This window comes from Rana temporaria, chromosome 1 (genome assembly GCF_905171775.1).
Source record: "Rana temporaria chromosome 1, aRanTem1.1, whole genome shotgun sequence".
In the NCBI taxonomy this organism is placed as follows: Eukaryota; Metazoa; Chordata; class Amphibia; order Anura; family Ranidae; genus Rana; species Rana temporaria.
This window is the reverse complement of record NC_053489.1, coordinates 279,133,268-279,153,593: the sequence shown is the minus strand read 5'-3', so window position 1 is coordinate 279,153,593 and position 20,326 is coordinate 279,133,268. Positions and strand designations below refer to the sequence as shown.

The 20,326-nt window shown below is 42.7% G+C and overlaps 1 protein-coding gene across 1 annotated transcript in view; it reads right to left on the bottom strand.

Annotated features, from left to right (window-relative positions):
* The window catches only part of LOC120914001 (protein prune homolog 2-like), a 238,018-nt gene that overhangs the window by 154,885 nt on the left and 62,807 nt on the right, over nt 1–20,326 (bottom strand). Inside the window, exon 2 of the mRNA XM_040324451.1 lies at nt 9,067–9,171. Within this exon, the coding sequence (XP_040180385.1) occupies nt 9,067–9,171 (105 nt within the window). The remainder of the gene's footprint in view (nt 1–9,066; nt 9,172–20,326) is intronic.

Genomic DNA, 20,326 nt, shown 5'->3' with positions numbered 1-20,326 from the left:
GAAGAAGCTCCCCCTGGTAAAAGAGCTAATAAAGAAGACAGGGGGGGCCTCCGGAGCAGAAAAATAAAATATTTTAATACACTGTGTGGTTTATTTGTGTTTTTACCACTTTTCTTGCAGGTGAATGGGTAGGGGTACGATGTACCCCATACTCATTCACTTAGGGTGGGGGGCCGGTATCTGGGGGCCCCCTTATTAAAGGGGGCTCCCAGATTCCGATAAGCCTCCCGCCCGCATACCCCAACAACCAACGGCCAGGGAAGGGGCCCTGTCCTCATCAACATGGGGACAGGGTGCTCTGAGGTGGGGGGGGCCGCAGTGCGCCCCCTGCCCCAGAGCACCCAACCCCCCCATGTTGAGGGCATGCAGCCTGGTACGGCTCAGGAGGGGGGGGGGCGCTCGCTCGTCCCCACTCCCTTCCTGGCTGGCCGGGTAGCGTGCTTTGGATACGGGTCTGGTATGGATCGTAGGGGGACCCCCTACGCCGTTTTTTCGGCGTAGGGGGGCTCTCCTTACAACCCATAACAGACCTAAGGGCCCGGTATGCTCCTGAGGGGGGACCCATGCCGGATTTTTATTTAAAATCCGGCGGGGACTTCCCCCTCAGGATTCATAACAAACGCCGCACACGTGTAGAATTGGCGGGAATCCAAGTCGGATCTCCCGTTGCTTCTATGACGGCTCTGTCTCCATCGCGGCAAGCCAGCTCGGCGCTGGCTCCCGCGATGGGGCTCGTAGGTGCTCAATCTCGCCGAGAAAGAGAGCGAGATTGACACAAAATCGGGTTCACCTACTGTAGCAATAGGGTCGATTTACGCCCCCACAGAAAAAAAGCCCAGTGCAGTGGAGCCACATATTTGACTTACATCAGTGTCAATATCTTTTTCCATATGCACTGCTGCAAGTGATGCTTGATTAAAAAAATCTTGATATTAGAATAAAACTTTTAGCAAGTTTTTTTTCTGTCTCCAATGTACAGTTGTATGCAAACGTTTAGGAACCCCAGACAATTTCCAAGATTATCATTTATAAATATTTGGGTGTTTGGGTCAGCAATTTAATTTTGATCAAATAACTGAAGGTCACAGTAATATCTCAGTAGTGAAATGAGGTTTATTGGATTAACAGAAAATGCGCAATAAGCATCAAAGTGAAATTAGACAGGTGCATAAATTTGGGTACCCTTGTCATTTTGTTGATTTTAAAAACCTGTAACTACTTAGCACTGATTAATTGGAACACACAATTGGTTGGGTGAGCTCATTAAGCCTTGAACTTCATAGACAGGTGCATCCAATCATGAGAAAGGGTATTTAAGGTGGCCAATTGCAAGTTGTTGTCCTCTTTGACTCTGGTCTGAAGAGTGGCAACCTGGGGGTCTCAAAACAACTCTCAAATGACCTGAAAACAAAAACTGTTCTACATCATGGTTTAGGAGAAGGCTACAAAAAGTTATCGCAGTGTCGGTGTCCACTGTGAGGAACATATTGAAGAAATGGAAGACCAGAGGCACAGTTCTTGTTAAGGCCAGAAGTGGCAGGCCACATAAAATATTGGAGAGGCAAAGGTGAAGGATGTTGAGAACGGTCAAAAACAGCCCACGGACCTCCTCCAAAGACCTACAACATCAACTTGCTGCAGATGGTGTCACTGTCAATCCTTCAACAATTCCACGCACTTTGCACAGGGAGAAGCTGTATGGGAGAGTGATACAAAAGAAGCCTTTTCTGCACACACGCCACAAACGTAGTCGCTTGAGTTATGCAAACGCACATTTAGGCAAGCCAGCTTCATTTTGGAATAAGGTGCTGTGGACGGATGAAACAAAGATAGAGTTATTTGGTCATAACAAGGGGCGTTATGCATGGCGGCAAAAGAACACAGCATTCCAAGAAAAACACTTGCTACCCACAGTAAGATTTGGTGGAGGTTCCATCGTGCTGTGGGGCTGTGTGGCCAGTGCCGGTACTGGGAATCTGGTTAAAGTTGAGGGTCGCATGGATTCCACTCAATATCTGCAGATTCTTGAGAATAATGTTGAGGCATCAGTCACAAAGTTGAAGTTACACTGGGGCTGGATATTTCAACAAGACAACGACCCACAACACTGCTCAAAATCTACTGAGTCATTTATGCTGAGGAACAAGTACAATGTTCTGGAATGGCCATCCCAGTCCCCAGACCTGAATATCATTAAACATCTGTGGGGTGATTTGAAGCGAGCTGTCCATGCTCGGCAACCATCAAACCTAACTGAACTGGAGATGTTTTGTCTCTTACCAAACTTTTACTTAACACGCAGTAACATGAGATTAGCAAAAGCAGCCCCAAGGTTGGCGCCAGTGGAATCGAACTTCCCCTTTATAGTGCCGTTGTACGTGTTGTACGTCACTGTGTTTGAGAACGACGAGATTTTGTCTTGACAGTGTGTACGCAAAGAATTCTTGACAAGATTCTCGACAAGCCTGACAAGCAACTCGTCGAGGAAAACGATGTTTCTTTTACGACGAGTTTCTCGGTCGTGTGTACGAGGCCTGACACAACTTTCACCTGAAAGTCACACATTTCTCCAGTGGAAAGAAACCTTAATAAATAGAACCCTAATTTTTTTTTTGGTCTACTTTAAAATAAAGCTCACATTTCTTTTGACATTCCAGACAGCTTGCAAAAACATTCTCACTATATGATAATTTTCTTTGTTATCACTTCTTTTTCTAGGCCCATAATGATATTTAAAAAAAGGTGACCTGTTAGAGTTCCACTGTAGTAAACATATCTCATATACTAGATGAATATCTTTTCCAGGAATTGATACATTGATTGAGACATCTTATATACAGATAGCATTTCCATTTCTAAAGACCAATTGCATTGTAGCAAAACATAATTCTCAGAGCAGACCACAGTGAAGATAGCTGCCTTTCTTGGTTCTAAAAAACATTAAGGTTATATTGTATTTCCAAATGACTGTGTTTGTCCCCCTCATTTTCCTTTCTTTCTTATTTGATAGGATAACTACAAAGTGCGTTGAATAGCACAGCTGTCTACTTCTTTTAGTTATTGTTAGGTCTTTTGAATAAAGAAAGATTTCTCATTACAAAAAAGAAATTTTTTGCAACACTTTTAGAACAGATAACAGCTGGAAGGTGATGTTTTTGGCCTTTGCTCACAGCCTTTTCACTGTGGACATGATTGTAAGTAGGGATGAGTGAATATGATAGGGTTGATTCACAGGGTGGTGGTCGTTGTTGAATCCCTAAAGCAGAGTTCCACCCAAAAAATAAACGTCTGCTTATCTGGCTCCTTCCCCCCTCCGGTGGCACCTTCACTACCTGATTCCCTCACTTAAGATGCCGGCGCCTCCACCCAGAGCCGAGGGACGGGTCAGCTTCGGATGAGGACATCGTGGGCGCCCTGGACGGGTAAGTGTCCTTATTTTTATTTTTATTGCAGGCAGAACTCTGCTTTAAAGATGTATGTGGTGTTATGAAACTGCAATTTTCTCATGCCATGTCATTGACACCGTATTCTGGCATTACATACTTTGAATGTCTTTTTTTATGTAGTTTTGTCTACAACACCTGTTTTTTTTCCAGTGGTAAGAGGCCTGAATTTAATGGTGGAAGTGGCAGCCACAACTAATTTAAAAGTTTTAGTAACATTTAATCTTAATAAAATTGCCCTCAAAATTGGCTAGTGGCACAACAGTGTAATAGTATAGTTTGTGAGATTATTTTTTATAGCACCACAATGCATTGTCTTAGAGCGGTTGCCATTTGTTCGTATAAAAGGTACATTTTATCTTTAAATAAACATTAGAGTGTACTATTTGAGAGACAATAGCCACAAATATTGCATAGTAGCTAGACAGTACATAAATAGCCTGGTAAGGCAGCAATGTAAGAGGGAAATACACTGTAAGTTTTATCTTGAAATAAATATTAGAGCATATTTTTTTAAAAGCAAATAACCACAAATATTGTAAAGTAGCTGGATAGTATGTAAGCAGCTTGGTTAAGTCTCAATGCAAGAGGGGGTGACGAGGCAGGTTTTCACCTTGCAATGAATAATAAAGTTTAATATTTGAGAGACAGTAGCCACAAATATATTACAGTGACTGTAAAGTAGCTGGGTAGTATGTAAGTAGCTTGGTTAAGTCTCAATGCAAGAGGGGGTGATGAGGCATTTTTTCACCTTGCAATGAATATTAAAGTTTAATATTTGAGAGACATTAGCCACAAATATATTACAGTGGCTGTACAGTATGGAAGCAGTTTGGTTAGGTTGCATGAAGAATCCACTCCTTGCCCCCTTACATGCCACATTTGGCATGTCATTTTTTGGGGGGGGGGAGTGGGGACTTTAGGAGGAGTGGGACTTCCTGTCCCACTTCCTCCTTCCGCCCAGGGACCGCCTAGGCGATACGTCATATCGCCTACAGCGGCCCCTCCCTGTAGGCGATCGCCTGGGACACATGACAGGTCCCAGGCGATCGCCAGAATAATCACAGTACACAGCGCCGCTCGCGCATGCGCAGTGAGTGCCCAGCCGTGAAGTCAAAAGCTGTCACGGCCGGGTGCCCACACTAAAAATGAAGACGCTGGCCGGAGAGGGGGGGGGGAGCGAAGCTCTGGCCGGCGCGTCGCTGGACCATGGAGCAGGTGAGTGCATGTTTATTAAAAGCCAGCAGCTACAATTTTTGTAATAAATAATAATAAACATTAAAAAGCCTGGAACTCCCCTTTAAAAAAATTAAAGGGCATTATCTAAGAGATAATACCCACAAAGAATTTAAAATGCCTGAGCACTGAAATAGGCTGCAAAGGTGTAATACATAATTTTCCTGCAGCAAACTTTAAAACATCGGCAGCTGATGTCCTGCTGTGCGAACATTGTGTGGCACCTTTACAATGCCAGGGCAAAGTTACTGGCTACAAAGTTGGAGACACAAAGCAACATTTTCCCAATAACAAACATTAGAAATTTGGCAGCTAAGGTCCAGCTGTGGAAACATTTTGTGGCATCTTTGCAGTGCCTGAACAATTATTCTAGCACTAAACCTCCTCTGTAACTCTAAACATGTAACCTGTAAAAAAAATTAAAGCGTCGCCTATGGAGATTTTTAAGTACTGAAGTTTGGCGCCATTGTGTGCGAAATTTTAAGGTGTGATATGTTGGGTATCTATTTACTTGGCGTAACATCATCTTTCACATTATACCAAAAAAATGGTTATCTTTCATGGATTAGGTGCGTTTAGTGCACCGTCCTATTATTTGCCTTAAGCTGCTGGGTTTTACATGAGATCGTGTTTCCCTTCTCTGTGAAGCAGTTCAACTGCCTCCTGCACCGTCCTGTCCCCTCCCCTATGCGTGACGATACAAGGGAAATTTTGTATCATCCTCAGGGGGGCATAACATGTATTTGTTATGCCACAAAGGAAAGTAGGAACATGCTACAATACAATAATATAATATTTTTTCTGTTCCTGGAGCATGCCTAAAGGGAGAAAGCATGATGAAATGAGTGTGTATTCCAGAAATGTACTTAATATGTTTTTTTTTTGTTTTGCTACGACATGCTTTTTATCCACTTCCCGCCCTATTGCGGATTGAAGGATCGGTGGTGCTGTGTGTCGCTCTGACACCCGCATCTCCGATCGTGGTAAAGAGCCTATGACGTAGCTCTTAACCAGGTGATCAACTGTGACCAATCACAGCTGATCACAGCGGTAACCAGGAAGTTCCGGTAAATGGCTTTTCTCACTTTGTGCTGACAGGGATAGCCGATCGATGGCTCTCCTGACAGAGGGGGGGGGGGGGTCTGCACTGATAATCAGCACATTAATTATCAGTGCAGCCCTCATCTGAGGTGCCCACCAAAATGCCAATTAGTGGCTACCAAAATGCCAATCAGTGCCCATCAAAGTGGCATTCGGTGCCCATCAAAGTGCCAATCTGTGCCCATCAGTAACGCCTGTCAGTGCACTTCACAGATGCCAATCAGTGCCCATCAGTAATGACTGTCAGTGCCTCCTCATCAGTGCTGCCTATCAGTGCCATGTATTAGTGCCCATCAGTGTCGCCAATCAGTGCCCATCAGCACCGTCTATTAGGGCCCCTATTATTGCCCATCAGTGCCACCTATCAGTGCCACCTATCAGTACCCATCAGTGCCGCCTATCGGTGCAGTGATCATCAGTGACCTCTGTCAGTGCTCCTCAGTGCTGCATATAAGTGCCCATTAATGCAGCCTCATCCGAGCCCGTCAGTGAAGAAGAAAACTCAATTTTATACCAGAAACAAAGGAAAACTTTTTTAGTTTTTGGGGGAAGAAAATTATAAAAATGTAGTTTGGGTACAGTGTTGCATGACCGTGCAATTGTCATTCAAAGTGTAACAGAGCTGAAAGCTGAAAATTGGCCTGGGCAGGAAGAGGGGAAGTGCCCTGTATTGAAGTGGTTAAATCAAGTTTTCAATGACAGTTCATCACTTGCTCCTGCATGCACCTCTATGCACATGCTTGTGCTCCTGTAGTGTACTTTAACCACTTGGCGACCGCTGCACGACTATATACATCGGCAGAATGGCTCACCTGGGCATATGGATGTATATATACGTCCCCTTTAAGAAGCGGCATTGTGGGCGCGCGCCGCCTCAAGCCCTGTGAGTGTGACCGCGGGTCTAGTGGACTCGATGTCTGCCGGGAGTCCCGCGATCATCTCACGGAGAGGAAGAATGGGGAAGTGCTGATGTAAACAAGAATTTCCATGTTCTGCCTAGTGACAGGACACTGATCACAGCTCCCTGTGATCAGTGTCGTGTCACACGTAGCCCATCCCCCCTACAGTTAGAACACATCCCTAGTACACACTTAACCCCTTCAGCGCCCCCTACTGGTTAACCCCTTCACTGCCAGTCACATTTACACATTAATCAGTGCATTTTTATAGCACTGTTGCTGTATAAATGTGAATGGTCCCAAAATAGCGCCAAAAGTGTCCGATGTGTCCGCCATAATGTTGCAGTCACGATAAAAATCGTTAATCGCCCCTATTACTAGTAAAAAAAAATATTATTAAAAATGCCATAAAATTATCCCTATTTTGTAGATGCTATAACTTTTGTGCTTCTCGCTTCTCGAGATTTTGTTTACCAAAAATATGTAGAAGAATACGTATCGGTCTTAACTGAGGAAAAAAAATGTTTTTTATATATTTTTGAGGATATTTATTATAGCAAAAAGAAAAAAATATTGCTATTTTTTCAAAATTGTCGCTCTTTGTTTGTTTATAGCGCAAAAAGGAAAAACCGCAGAGGTGATCAAATACCACCAATAGAAAGCTCTATTTGTGGGGGGGAAAAGGGACGTCAATTTTGTTTGGGAGCCACGTCGCATGACTGTGGAATTGTCAGTTAAAGCGAAGCAGTGCCGATTCGCAAAAAGTGCTCTCGTCTTTGGGCAGCCAAATGATCTGGGGCTGAAGTGGTTAAACACTGGTAAAAATGGCCACAGTATTGGTGCATCAAAATGAAGGTGACATTGCAAGGTAATTAGTGGGTCAAGATCGACTCCAGTTTTGTTCCTTAGGCCTCGTACACACGACGAGAATCTCGTCGTAAAAGAAACGTTTTCCTCAACGAGGTTCTTGTCAAGCTTTCCTTGCATACACACTGTCGAGACAAATTCTCGACGTTCTCAAACGCGGTGACGTACAACACGTACGACGGCCCTATAGAGGGGAAGTTCGATTCCACTGGTGCCACCCTTGGGGCTGCTTTTGCTAATCTCATGTTACTGCTATTTAAGTAAAAGTTTGGTGAGAGACGATTCGCGCTTTTCAGTCTGTTACAGAGTGACGAATGTGCTATTTCCATTACGAACGCTACTTTTACCGAAGGTGCGCTCCTGTCTCATACTTTATTCTGAGCATGCGCGGGTTTCTAAGCATACATTCTCGTCGTAAACCAGCCCGATGAGAAACACGACAAGGAAATTGAGACTTCCGACGAGAAAAAAAGAGAGCATGTTATCTTTTTTTCTTGTCAATTTTCACGACAGTTTTCTCGACGAAAAACATACACACGACTGCCAGGAAAACGGTCGTGTGTACGAGGCCTTAGTACTGTTAAAGTGCATGAGCTAGATTCAGGTACGGCGGCGCTTCTTTAGGTCGTTGTAGCGCATCCCCTTTGCACTACGCCGACGTAAGATAGTGAGGCAAGTACTGTATTCACAAAGCACTTGCCTCCTAAGTTACGTTGGCGTAGCGCAAATGGCCCAGCGTAACCCCACCTAATTCAAAATAGGCAGGTAGGGGGCGTGTTGTATGGTAATGAATCCACAATTCATTACCATACATGTAAATGAAGCGGCGATCGTACGGCGCATGCGCGCGCATGCTCAGTATCACGTCGCAAATACTCAATGCTTTCGACGTGAACGTTACTTACGCCCAGCACCATTCACGGACGACTTACGCAAACTACGTAAAACGTGGAATATTCGACGCTGATCCGACGTACATACTTAACATTGGCTGCGGCATCCTTTTGGTGGTTTATCTTTACGCCTGAAAACGCCTTACGTAAACGGCGTATCTTACATGCGACGGGCGTGCGTACGTTCGTGAATAGGCGTATCTTGATCATTTGCATATTCTCTGCGTAAATCGACGTACACGCCCCTATCGGCCAGCGTAAATATGCAGCTAAGATACGACGGCGTAGGAGACTTACGCCGGTCGTATCTTAGCAACAGATAAGCGTATCTCAGATTGAGAATACGCTTATAGATACGACGGCGACGCATTCGGACTTATGATGGCGTATGTACTGATACGCAGTCATAAGTCTTTGTGAATCTAGCCCTATGTATACAGGGATCTACTGTATAATCTAATTAAAATCTCAGCTTCCATTTGGCTCAGATAAAAAAGTATGCAACTCTCCCCTGACAATTTTTTTTTTCATTTTACATAAGAGCAAAACAAATTGTGGACTCCTTTAGTATGAAAGAAGATTTAAAATTGCATGCATGTATTTAAAATTGAAAAAAACTGTGCTTACCTTGTCTAAGTAGTATGCATAAGCTAATGTGGAAATTATGGAATCCAAATCACAGCATTTATTTCCAATGGCAATGTGAACTTTCTCCAAGTGTTTACTTTGGTCCTGAAATCATATAAAATGACATTACTCACCATATACAAATATATTTCATATGATTGGAAAGTTAGCAGGTCATACTAAAAAGAGCAATAAACTGAACAGTGATCAGATACACATTCATAGCAAAACAACCTCTGGAAAAAGAACAATACATGGAATTGTTATATGTTCTGCAATCTTTCCTCCATGTATGAAAAAGACACATTAGGCATCTTAAAAAATACTCAAATGTACTATTCAGACTTGTGGAAATAAATGTGTTTTTGTTGAATTATGTTTTTAGTTTAATTGGCTAACAGAATAATTTTTTTATTGTGGAAAGTTTGAGAGCCGGTTCACACAGGGACGACCTGGGATCCGACTTGTAGTTGCCCCAAGTCGTGTGGTTGAGAAAAGCAATGGAAGTGAATGAGAGCCGTTTTAATGTACACTACTGAAGTCGCTCCGACTTCAGAAAAGGTTCCTGTACTACTTCAATCTGACTTCTAGACAACTTTTACCCATTGATTTCAATGGAAGTTGCCTCAGAAGTCAGATCACTGTCTTAACTGAAGCAACAATACAGGAAGATAACATACATTTCTCAGGCAAACCCCTCCCTCCCACAGAACTGATTGTTGTTTGATTGGCCACTGGAAAGCCTCCTGTCCTGGAGGCGACTTGAAGTTGCCTTGTACTGTCATGGAGGCAACTTGAAGTTGCCTGATGATTCATACTCAAGTCGTGTCCAAGTTGCCTCCCAAAGTCGTGCTGGAAGTCGTGTTGCCCCTGTGTGAACCGGCTCTTAAAGTGTCACTAAAGGAATTTTTTTTTTTTTAGCTAAATAGCTTCCTTTACCTTACTGCAGTCCTGGTTTCATGTCCTCATTGTTCGTTTTTGCTCTGATGTTGCTGTAATTCTGCTCTGTTCTGGACACTTCCTGGTTGTCTGTTTCCTGATCACCACAGTACTGGGAGATTCTAATTTCGTTTTCCAAACCAATACTGCTCTATGGGTCTGTCTAGCACAGAGGCATCAAATAACATGCAAAAACTAAGCTAGATGCAAAAACGAAACTGAAACTAGGAGGTACATTATATGGTTGATTTTTATCTATTTTTAATCGTTTTTAAAAGGAATCAGTTAACTATTATGTCTCTATACCCTATAAACAGTAATTTCAGCTAAAACATTTTTTTCCTTTAGTGACCCTTTAAGGTTAATTAACCTCTTGACCACTGGGCACTTAAACCCCCTTCCTCACCAGACCAATTTTCAGCTTTCGGTGCTCTCACAATTTGAATGACAATAACTCAGTCATACAACATTGTGCCCATCTGAAATTTTTGTCCTTTTTTTCCCACAAATAGAGCTTTCTTTTGGTGGTATTTGATCACCTCTGGGTTTTTTATTTTTGCGCTATAAAAGAAAAAACACTGAAAATTCTGTAAAAAAAAAAAAAAATTCTCGTTTCTGTCATATTAGCAGGTATTGCGGAGTATTGGGGGTATTGCGGAGTGTGGGGGGTATTGCAGAGTGTGGGGGGTATTGCAGAGTGTGGGGGGTATTGCAGAGTGTGGGGGGTATTGCAGAGTGTGGGGGGTATTGCAGAGTATGGGGGTATTGCAGAGTGTGGGGGGTATTGCAGAGTGTGGGGGGTATTGCAGAGTGTGGGGGGTATTGCAGAGTGTGGGGGGGTATTGCAGAGTGTGGGGGGTATTGCAGAGTGTGGGGGGTATTGCAGAGTATTGATGGTACTGCAGAGTATTGCACAGGGAGGGATGGATGGATCTGTGACTGCATTTGTCACAGATCCATCCCACAGCAGCTGCTGACACCCCGCGCTCCCCCCCCCTCCTCTCACACTGTACCGATCGGTACAGAGAGGAGAGGGAGGAACCGGCGTCATTACATGACGCCGGTTTGTTTACAAGTGATCGCTCCGTCATTTGACGGAGCGATCACGTGGTAAACCGCCGCTATCAGCGGCGATTTACCGCGATCTGTGATGCGCCGGGTCTTCCAGACCCGGCGCTCACAGATGATTCTGGGAGCGTGCCGCAGGGGGTGCGCGAGTGAAGGATTCTGGGAGGACGTCCCAGGGACGTCGTCCCGGAATAACTCAACCGCTCTGTAGACGTCTTTTGTCTATGGAGCGGTTGGGAAGAGGTTAAAATATAATAAAGATAAAACTGCTATAGGTATGAAGTGCAAGGTACTTTCCCAAAACAGCGCACCAAACCTTCCTATTAAAAGTAAATGCTGGGCTGTTCTGACACATTCAGGTAGTGTTGGAACATTACACTGAGCTCAGCTCATATGCATTCTTATTGGCCCATCACTATGATGGGCATCTTCACTTACCAATAGGAATGTGCAGAATGTTGGCTTTTTCAGAACATCTTGAGACAGGATAATTGTGAATGCTGCTATATCTCTTCAAATGTAAAGTATTTGACTTTCAGTATGTAGTAGTCAGTCTGAGAAAAGTACAACCAGTGAAAAACCTTGCCGGGCCTGGCAAATTTTTCATGGCTTTCTCCATGCCTGTCAACCACTTTGCCCATGTTATTTTGTCTTCTAGGAATGATTCATTGTGACAGTAGAATGAGAAAGGGAAGGGGAATCCAGTACAACGGTGGTTAAGGCTGCTCTCCGGTAGAATTGACACAATACTTCTGTCACTTTACTGACGTTGCAAGTCTTGCTTCTCTAGCCCAGCACTAAACAGACACACAAAAGCGCATTTTCAGAGTTTTTGGGGAAATTACAGTTCTCAATTTTGCTCATCTCTTGCTCTGATTATCATTCAGATTCTGTCTAGAATGGCCTTGTCCTTAATTCAGATTTATTTTATTTGTATTAAACTGCCAGTTCATTTTAAAGCCATAGAAAAAAGAATCATTAAAGCACTTTCTTCTTTTAACAGGATCATTTCAAAAATTAAAGTATAAATAGACAACAACAAACAAAAGGCAATTATAATATGCATCAAAGCCACAAAAATCCATAACAAATAATTCATTGATTGCTCTTTAGAGTTTGGCAAGATGAATTGCATTAACATGTAGATTAGCTCCTTTGCCTTATTTACTATCACCTTGATCTTAGTAAATGAACAGGTTTATGCTATCAGTACATTATGTGATGAAAGAAAAGAGCTGCAAACCATCCATAGTAAAAGATAAAATGAAATCCTGTTACCAATAATAACTTCAAGAAGATCATTAGAATATCACAGTCTCATTGACTTACAATAACAAAGAGTTATGCAAATACAATTTGTTTTTTAAATCAACACATTGGACATTTGAGTGCAGCTTGTGTTCATTATAGAAAAAAGAAAAACTAATATGATTTCACAGTTTTAGTAGTTTTCTGAATAGAAGTTTATACTAACTACATTACATAATTATATGCATAACAGTCATATTTGTGTGTTCATGTGAGATTCCTTGAAGTCATTTGGGTCTAATTAAAACAGTAGATATTTATCGCTTTCAGCTATTTTCAGGGATTTCAAACCTGCTGGTTACAGAACTCAATAGCTCAAGTCCAAATTGAACATACAAGTGTTAGAGCAGTTACTTACCCTTCTCCCCTCATATCCAACTGAAAAGTTTAAATTATAGACAGAAAGGTAAGGGACTCTGTTGCTCTAGTTAGGAACCCCAAAATGCTCTTGGAATCCTTTGGTAAAGTTGCTGATTATATTATATTATATTGAATATATATATATTCCTCATTGTCATGTTCAAGAAACCAGTGGTGAGATGATTTGAGCTTTGTGACATGGTGAATTATCCTGCTGGAAGGAGCCATCAGAAGATGGGTACACTGTAGTCATAAAGGAATGGACATGGTCAGCAACAATACTCAGGTAGCCTGTGGCATTCAAACAATACATTCCAACTGTACTTTCGCATTTGCAACAAAAAGGATGATCATCTCGGGCTAGAGAAATCCCTCTCTTTGAAAACTGGATGACAAAGAGTTATCTTAAACTCAACGGATCGAAAACAGAACTTCTCCTGTTTCACGCCAATCGAAAGAATCAACTTGCAACAACTTGGACACCCCCGCCCATTCTGGGCAAAATCATCACCCCTAGCTCCAAAGTCAAAAGTCTCGGAGTCATCTTCGACACCTACATGACAATGGATGCACAAATAGGGTCAGTAGTCAGCGGATCGCACCATCTGCTGCGCCTACTACGCAGACTTATTCCATTTATTCCTAAAGAGGACATTGCAGTCGTGGTGGGAACAATTGTTAACTCCAGACTCGACTATGCAAATGTCCTCTACCTTGGACTCCCAAAGTACCAAATCACCCGTCTGCAAGTCGTTCAAAATACGGCCGCTAGACTGGTGACTGGGAAAAAAACATGGGAATCAATCTCACCTTCACTGAGATCCCTTCATTGGTTACCAGTAAAAGACAGAATTACTTTCAAAGCACTCTGTCTGACGCATAAATGTGTTCAAGGAAATGCCCCCCAATATCTATGCGAAAAACTAAAAGCTCACAACTCCAATCGCGTTCTGCGACCCACCAATCAAAATCAACTCCAGATACCCAAAACCAGATACAAGTCCAAGGGAGAACGAAGATTTGCACTCCAGGGCCCCAGACTATGGAACGCTTTACAAACCAGCATTCGGTTGGAGGAGAATCACTTGACCTTTAGGAGAAAGATCAAAAACCATCTCTTTTGAGTTCAAAGGAGAAATGGACAAACGAGCGCCCAGAGGCGATTTAGTTTGCATGTGCAGCGCTATATACGGTTTTCACTCACTCACTCACTCACTCACAATGCTCAATTGGTACTAAGCGGCCCAAAGTGTACCAAAAAAAATATATCCCCCACACCCTTACACCTCATGTCATTTACGCCAAATTCTGACCCTACCATCTGAATGTTGCAGCTTTTCCAATTTTCTATTGTCCAATTTTGGTGAGCCTGTGCAAATTGTAGTCTCATTTTTCTGTTTGCTGACAGGAGTGGCACCCAATGTGGTCTTCTGCTGCTGTAGCCCATCTGCTTTAAGGAACGATGTGTTGTGTATTCAGAGAAGGTATTCTGTATACATTGGTTGTAACGAGTGGTTGTTTGAGTTACTAGTGTCTTTCTATCATCTTGAATCAGTTTTCAGATCATTCTCTGTAAACCCTAGAGATGGCTGTGCGTGAAAATCCCAGTAGATCAGCAGTTTTTGAAATACTCAGACCAGCCTGTCTGGCACCAACAACCATGCCACATTCAAAGTCACTTAAATTCCCGTTTCTTCCCCATTCTGATGCTCGGTTTGAACTTCAGCAAGGTGTCTTCACCACGTCTAGATGCCTAAATGCATTTAGTTGCTGCCATGTGATGGGCCTATTAGCAATTTGTGTTACCAAATAATTGAACAGGTGTACCTAATAAAGTAACAATACTATACTACAATACTACTGTATATATATATATATATATAAATATATATATATATATATATATACACATATATATATATATATATATATATATATATATATATATATATATATATACTGTATATATATATAAATGTACAGTATATATAAAAGGGCTGGTTTACACCAGCAGCACGGACTGCCGCTCCTCTGAAAGGCAATCCACATACTTTTGGAGGCGTTTGACAGGCAGTTGCGAGGCAATGGAGAATCAGAAAAATAGAAAAAGAATGCTGTAGAACACAGCATACCTTAGAAAAATCTTTCGGTGAGTATCTTCAAATGTTTGTTTGTAAAACCTTCAGCAAGATTTTTAAAGTCTTTAAAGCACCCTTCAGTTCCAGCTGTAGAATTTTAAACACAGATCTTCACAGAAGTGCTGACGGTCACTTTAACCACTTCAATACCCACCTCAATACCGGGCCTATTCTGGCACTTCTCTCCTACATGTACAAATCATCATTCTTTTGCTAGAAAATTACGCAGAACCCCCAAACATTATATATGTTTTTTTAGTAGACACCCTAGGGAATAAAATGGCGGTCATTGCAACGTTTTATCTTGCACGGTATTTGCGCAATAATTTTTCAAACGCCTTTTTTTGGGGAAAATTTTTTTTTAATTAATTTAAAAAATAACATAACAGTAATGTTAGCCCAATTTTTTTGTAAAATATGAAAGATTATGTTACACCAAGTAAATAGATACCTAACATGTCACGCTTTAAAATTGCGCACACTCATGGAATGGCGCCAAACTTTGGATTTAAAAAATGCTTTGAAATAAGACCCCGCATCTCTCCTCCAGGCTGGAAAGCATGAGATCGGTGAAAAAAATTCACCGACCTCATGATCAGTGTTGCTCACTAGCTGCAAACGTGGCTTGGTTTACTTCCGGGTACCCGGGCGTGACGTCATCACATCGCGCCCAGGTCCTCCGATGGTCATAGAGATGACTGGTGACCATCTGGTCACCAGTCATCTCTATGCTTCCTGCGCCGGACGATTCCTTCTCCGGGCCACCGATGGCACGGGAGGGGGGATGTCCCCTCCCGCCGCCTATAAGAATGATCAAGCGGCGGAACCGCCGCTATGATCTTTCTTATGGTGCGCAGGATCGCCGGCTGAAGACATGGATATCTGAATGATGCCTCTAGCTGCAGGCATCATTCAGATATCCCCCCACAATCTGAGATGAACATTTACAAACTGGAGCACAGTGGTGTTTAAATGCTTCAACAAAGCTTGCCGAAACCTCTGCTTATGCTTTATAAAAATTTGATGCACACAGTACACTTGAGCGGTTTTCCAGTCAGGAAAAAAAATTATGTTTTTTCCCGACGGATTTCCTCTTAAGCCTGCCTTGCATACACACGGTCACACAAAAGTTCGGTGAACTTTTAACTGCCAAGAACGCGGTAAAAGACTAAGGCCCCATACTCACGACCAAACATGTCTGCTGAAACTGGCCCGCGGACCAGTTTCAGCAGACATGTTTGGTCGTGTGTAGTTACGAGCGTACAGAATTTCACCGTACATTTGCCCGCCGGGCTGTTTTTCAGCAGACATTTATTTGCAAACTTGTTTTAAAACCGTCCGCTCAAATCCTGTCCGAACGGACATGTTTGGTGGTGAGTACACAAAACCAACGTACAAAAACCCCGCGCATGCTCAGACTAAATGAGGCCACGGGAGCGCTCGTTCAGGTAAAACTCACGTTTGTTTGGGATATGGCACATTCGTCAATAGAAAGATTAATTCTAGCAATAGAACACTGAAGCAAACCACACAATAAACAACGCTTGATGCCGTCGTTTTATTCATTCTTCTCTTGCTATAAATAATCAGTTATTTAGCTCATGTTATTTCAACTGAGTTGTTCCATACTGAAAAGTGACATTTGTTAGCTGTGATGTAGTAAGATTTTTGCAAACTTTTATTGGCCCGACGTATCATATTTTTAGTGGTCCTCCACATGTCAAATTTTTTGCTTTTAATGTTTAATGGTTATCTTTCCCACTTTATTTAGGTGTTTATAGTTATGTCACCATTTAGAATATTTTAATAGGAAATAGTTTTGATTTTGCTTTTGTTTGTATATTTAACTGGATTATTTTGAAGGTTGTTTAAATTGTCTACCATGTTGGCACACCAAATGCCCCCCCCCCCCCATGAGTTAGTGAATATTTTAGATTAAACATTTTATTTGTTTGTAATGTTTGATGCCTAAAATAATACCCACAGTATTACAAACAATAGGCACGTTTTTCTAATCAACAAAAAGGCTTTTATTTGAGCAAATTATAAAAAGGAACAAAAACAGAATGGCAGCACTTGAACAGCTAGCAAAATACATGCAAACTTGCATTTCAAACATGGTGAAGGATAAACTAGCCAACCTCAGGAGGCACACAAAATAAAATCTGAAGCAGCAGCACATAACCAAAGGAACCCAAGCTGTGGTAGTCCAAACAAGATGCCATTTGTGGGGGATCAAATGGAAGGCAGGGCATCAACGTCTCCTCTTCCTTGCAACCTTCCTTCCAGGCTGCCTTCCAGCGGGTCTTCCCTGGGCCCTTGCAGGTGGGGATGATGTGGCAGCAGGAGTATGATGTTCAGCAAGCCGGGCCGGGTCACATAGCCCAGTGTCTGGGGTCAGCAGCTCCCTCTGCATCCACCAAAGGGCCTGGTTGATGATGCCCTTGGCCAATTGCCTCTGCTCCTCCGTGCCTTTATTGAGATCATGTGCCACGGAGGCACTGTAGGCCTCAGTGGGGTTGAGGGGGGCCCTCATGATGGCACTCGCCTCCTGAATCATTTTGAGGCTGGCTTCCTCCACTGCCCCCAATTTCTTCTTACGGCCTGGTGGCCTAATATAAAGGGGAGGAGCCTGGCTGGTGGTGCTTGTCCTGGGGAGCTGCTGAACGCCACTGGGCCCGGCCTCCTCCTGGCTGCCACTGACCCCTTCGTCCTGGCTGACAGTGAGGAGAGGATCTGCCACCTCCTGGCTGGTCTCTTCTTCCTGTGTAAAAAAAAGGGACATGTTGTAATATATTTAGGAATATAATCACTCACATTTTCATGCTTGAATCTTATTTTTTGCCTTGAATTTAAACTTGAAAACAGACTCACCCTCTGACCCCTGCAGTTGTCATCCCTGACACCTATTTGTTTGCCCACGACTTTAGATTTTTACTTCCCAGCTTGTATTTTATTAACCAATATCAAGTCAAGAATCAAACAATAATTAATATTATTACATAAATAGTTATGAAACTACTATACCTCATCATCGTAGAGGCGCAGATCTGCCTCTCTGTCAGCCAGGCCCTCTTCATCTGACTCTGCAGGGCTGTGGTGATCTGGGGAAGTCCCGCTGGAAGGTAGCATGGAGGGAAGGTTGGGATTCAGACTTGACATAGATGGCCTGCCTTCCAGTTGATCCCGCAAAAATGACATCTGGTTGTAATACCACAGCTTGGGTTCCTTTGGTGGTCTTGCTGCTGCTCCAGATCTTAGCTGCTTTTGGTGAGCTTTGTACGCTCTCCTATATGTGCCCCTGAGGTTGGCAAGTTTATCCTTCACCATGTTGGCACTGCATTCTGGCACCCATGTCCTCATGTATGCTGCTAGCTGTTCAAGTGCTGCCGCTCGTACGTCCTTGTTGTGGTAGGTGGGCTGCTTTGAATCCCACAGGATGGGCATTTCCCTAAATTTATCCAGCAAGTGCTGGATAATCTCTTGGGTCTGCAGGAGATCCATTGGGAAATGATGATTTTTTTTTTTTTATTCTAGATTGAAAAAATAAAAAGAAACCAAAAACACAATTAAAAAAAGCCTCAGCATTTACATTGATAGAATATGTTGTTTAAAAAGTAGTACCTATATAGAAATACAAACACAGTGTCTCTTGTTTAGAAAATGCTGGCCAGCTCTGCCCCATTGGTTGGTTTTAGCTAACATTTTTTTTATACATGCCGCCCCTTTGGTTACATTGCAGGAAATAATATAAATGTACAACCATACACAATTATTACAAATGACAGCATTCATCAAGGCACTATTGCATGTGTAGATATCCTGCCCCTCAGCATTGATTACATGAAAGAAACTTCCTAATGACCTCTGTCCAACCAACACAGAACAATACTTGGCCTGATCTGAATACACCCTACATAATTGATAATGAGTCACAGCATTTTTGACCTCTCTATTTTGTGATGTCTACAAAAGCATTTGGGTACGAAAATCACATTCTGGTATCCAAGAGACATAATAGCTTAATAAAACTGTGCAACCAACAGACCAAACCCCCATCCCATGGCTCTACATTTTATAGCCCGCTGCTGATCCCATGTTTAAATTTCTTACCTGCCTCTCTCAAAATCCTCGTTTGTTACGCTCGCTGAATTAACACGTAACCTACGTAATCACGTCAAGCGCCTTTTATCCACTCCGCGTATGTATGAAACGCCGCCCTCGTCACCTTTGCCATGCCCCTAATCAATTGAAAAAGTAAATATGGCGTTAACTGTGTAGGTTCTGGAATCGCGCGAATATTCTCCGCGTAACCTACGTCAATACGTTGTTGGCATTCGCGACACTCCGCATATGCAAGAATCCCCGCCCTCATCTCCGCCCCTGACGGGACATTTCCTCGTTTCCACGCCCCTAATCTCTGTGGGAAGGAAAGATGGCGATGTCACACGAGCGGGCACGGAGCTCTCATGGCGCAAGTGAAGGGACAGAGGCAGGACCGTCCCGATCCAGGCCTAAAAGATATAAAGCCACTAATATGGCGTTCGAAGAAATGGTGGAGTTGGTTTACATCATGAGGAGGAAGGATTATGATGGTGAATGTGGGCCCTACAAAACACCGAACCGTAGAAAGTCACACATAATGGACAAGGTGGCAAGGAGAATGAGGAGAATGTTTGGTGTCACCAGGTCAAAGGAGCAACTCCGGAAGCGTTGGTCCGATTTAAAATTGAGGGAGCCACATCACATGAAGAAGATACTCAAAATTCTGCGTAAAAGTAAGTCCATATTATTTAAGGGGGGGGGGGGAATGTCTGCAATAATGTGTTGACATGTATTTTTTCACATCTGCCTCCTTGGCCTGCTTGTACTTTTGAACACGTGTAGATACTGTATTGTGTTTATGTCAAATAACAACCCTTACCAAATTTCGTGAAATAGTAAACACGCGTAATATGACATTGTTTTGCAAAAATGTGACGTTACTCCAGGAACAACACACCTGGACATGGCTGACTGGCCCCAAACTTGGTTTTCCAACATTGTTGAATAGCAAAATCACAGAAATTAAATTGAGTGCATGTGACAGGCAAACAAGATTCATTCTCCAAAATGCAAATAAAGCTGATGTTTTAACATCTGGAAATGCAAAGCACCTGTGTCTCAATAATCAAAGTATATTTATTTGGAGGGTCGACGAGAATTAATGTTTTGGGGGGACATCCATGTGTGTCACTTCTTTGCAAAAAAGGGGCAGGATCAGAGCTTGGCCTAGAACTACGCCAAAAATGGAGGATTGCTGAAAGAATAAACAACCAAAAATCATCATAAATGTATCGTCTATGCAATGTGTGCGATTTATGATATACAATATCTGTGTGCTGATGAGTATACCTTTTGTTTTTTCGTATTTCTTATAGGGGAAAGAAGACGCCAGCAATTGGAGG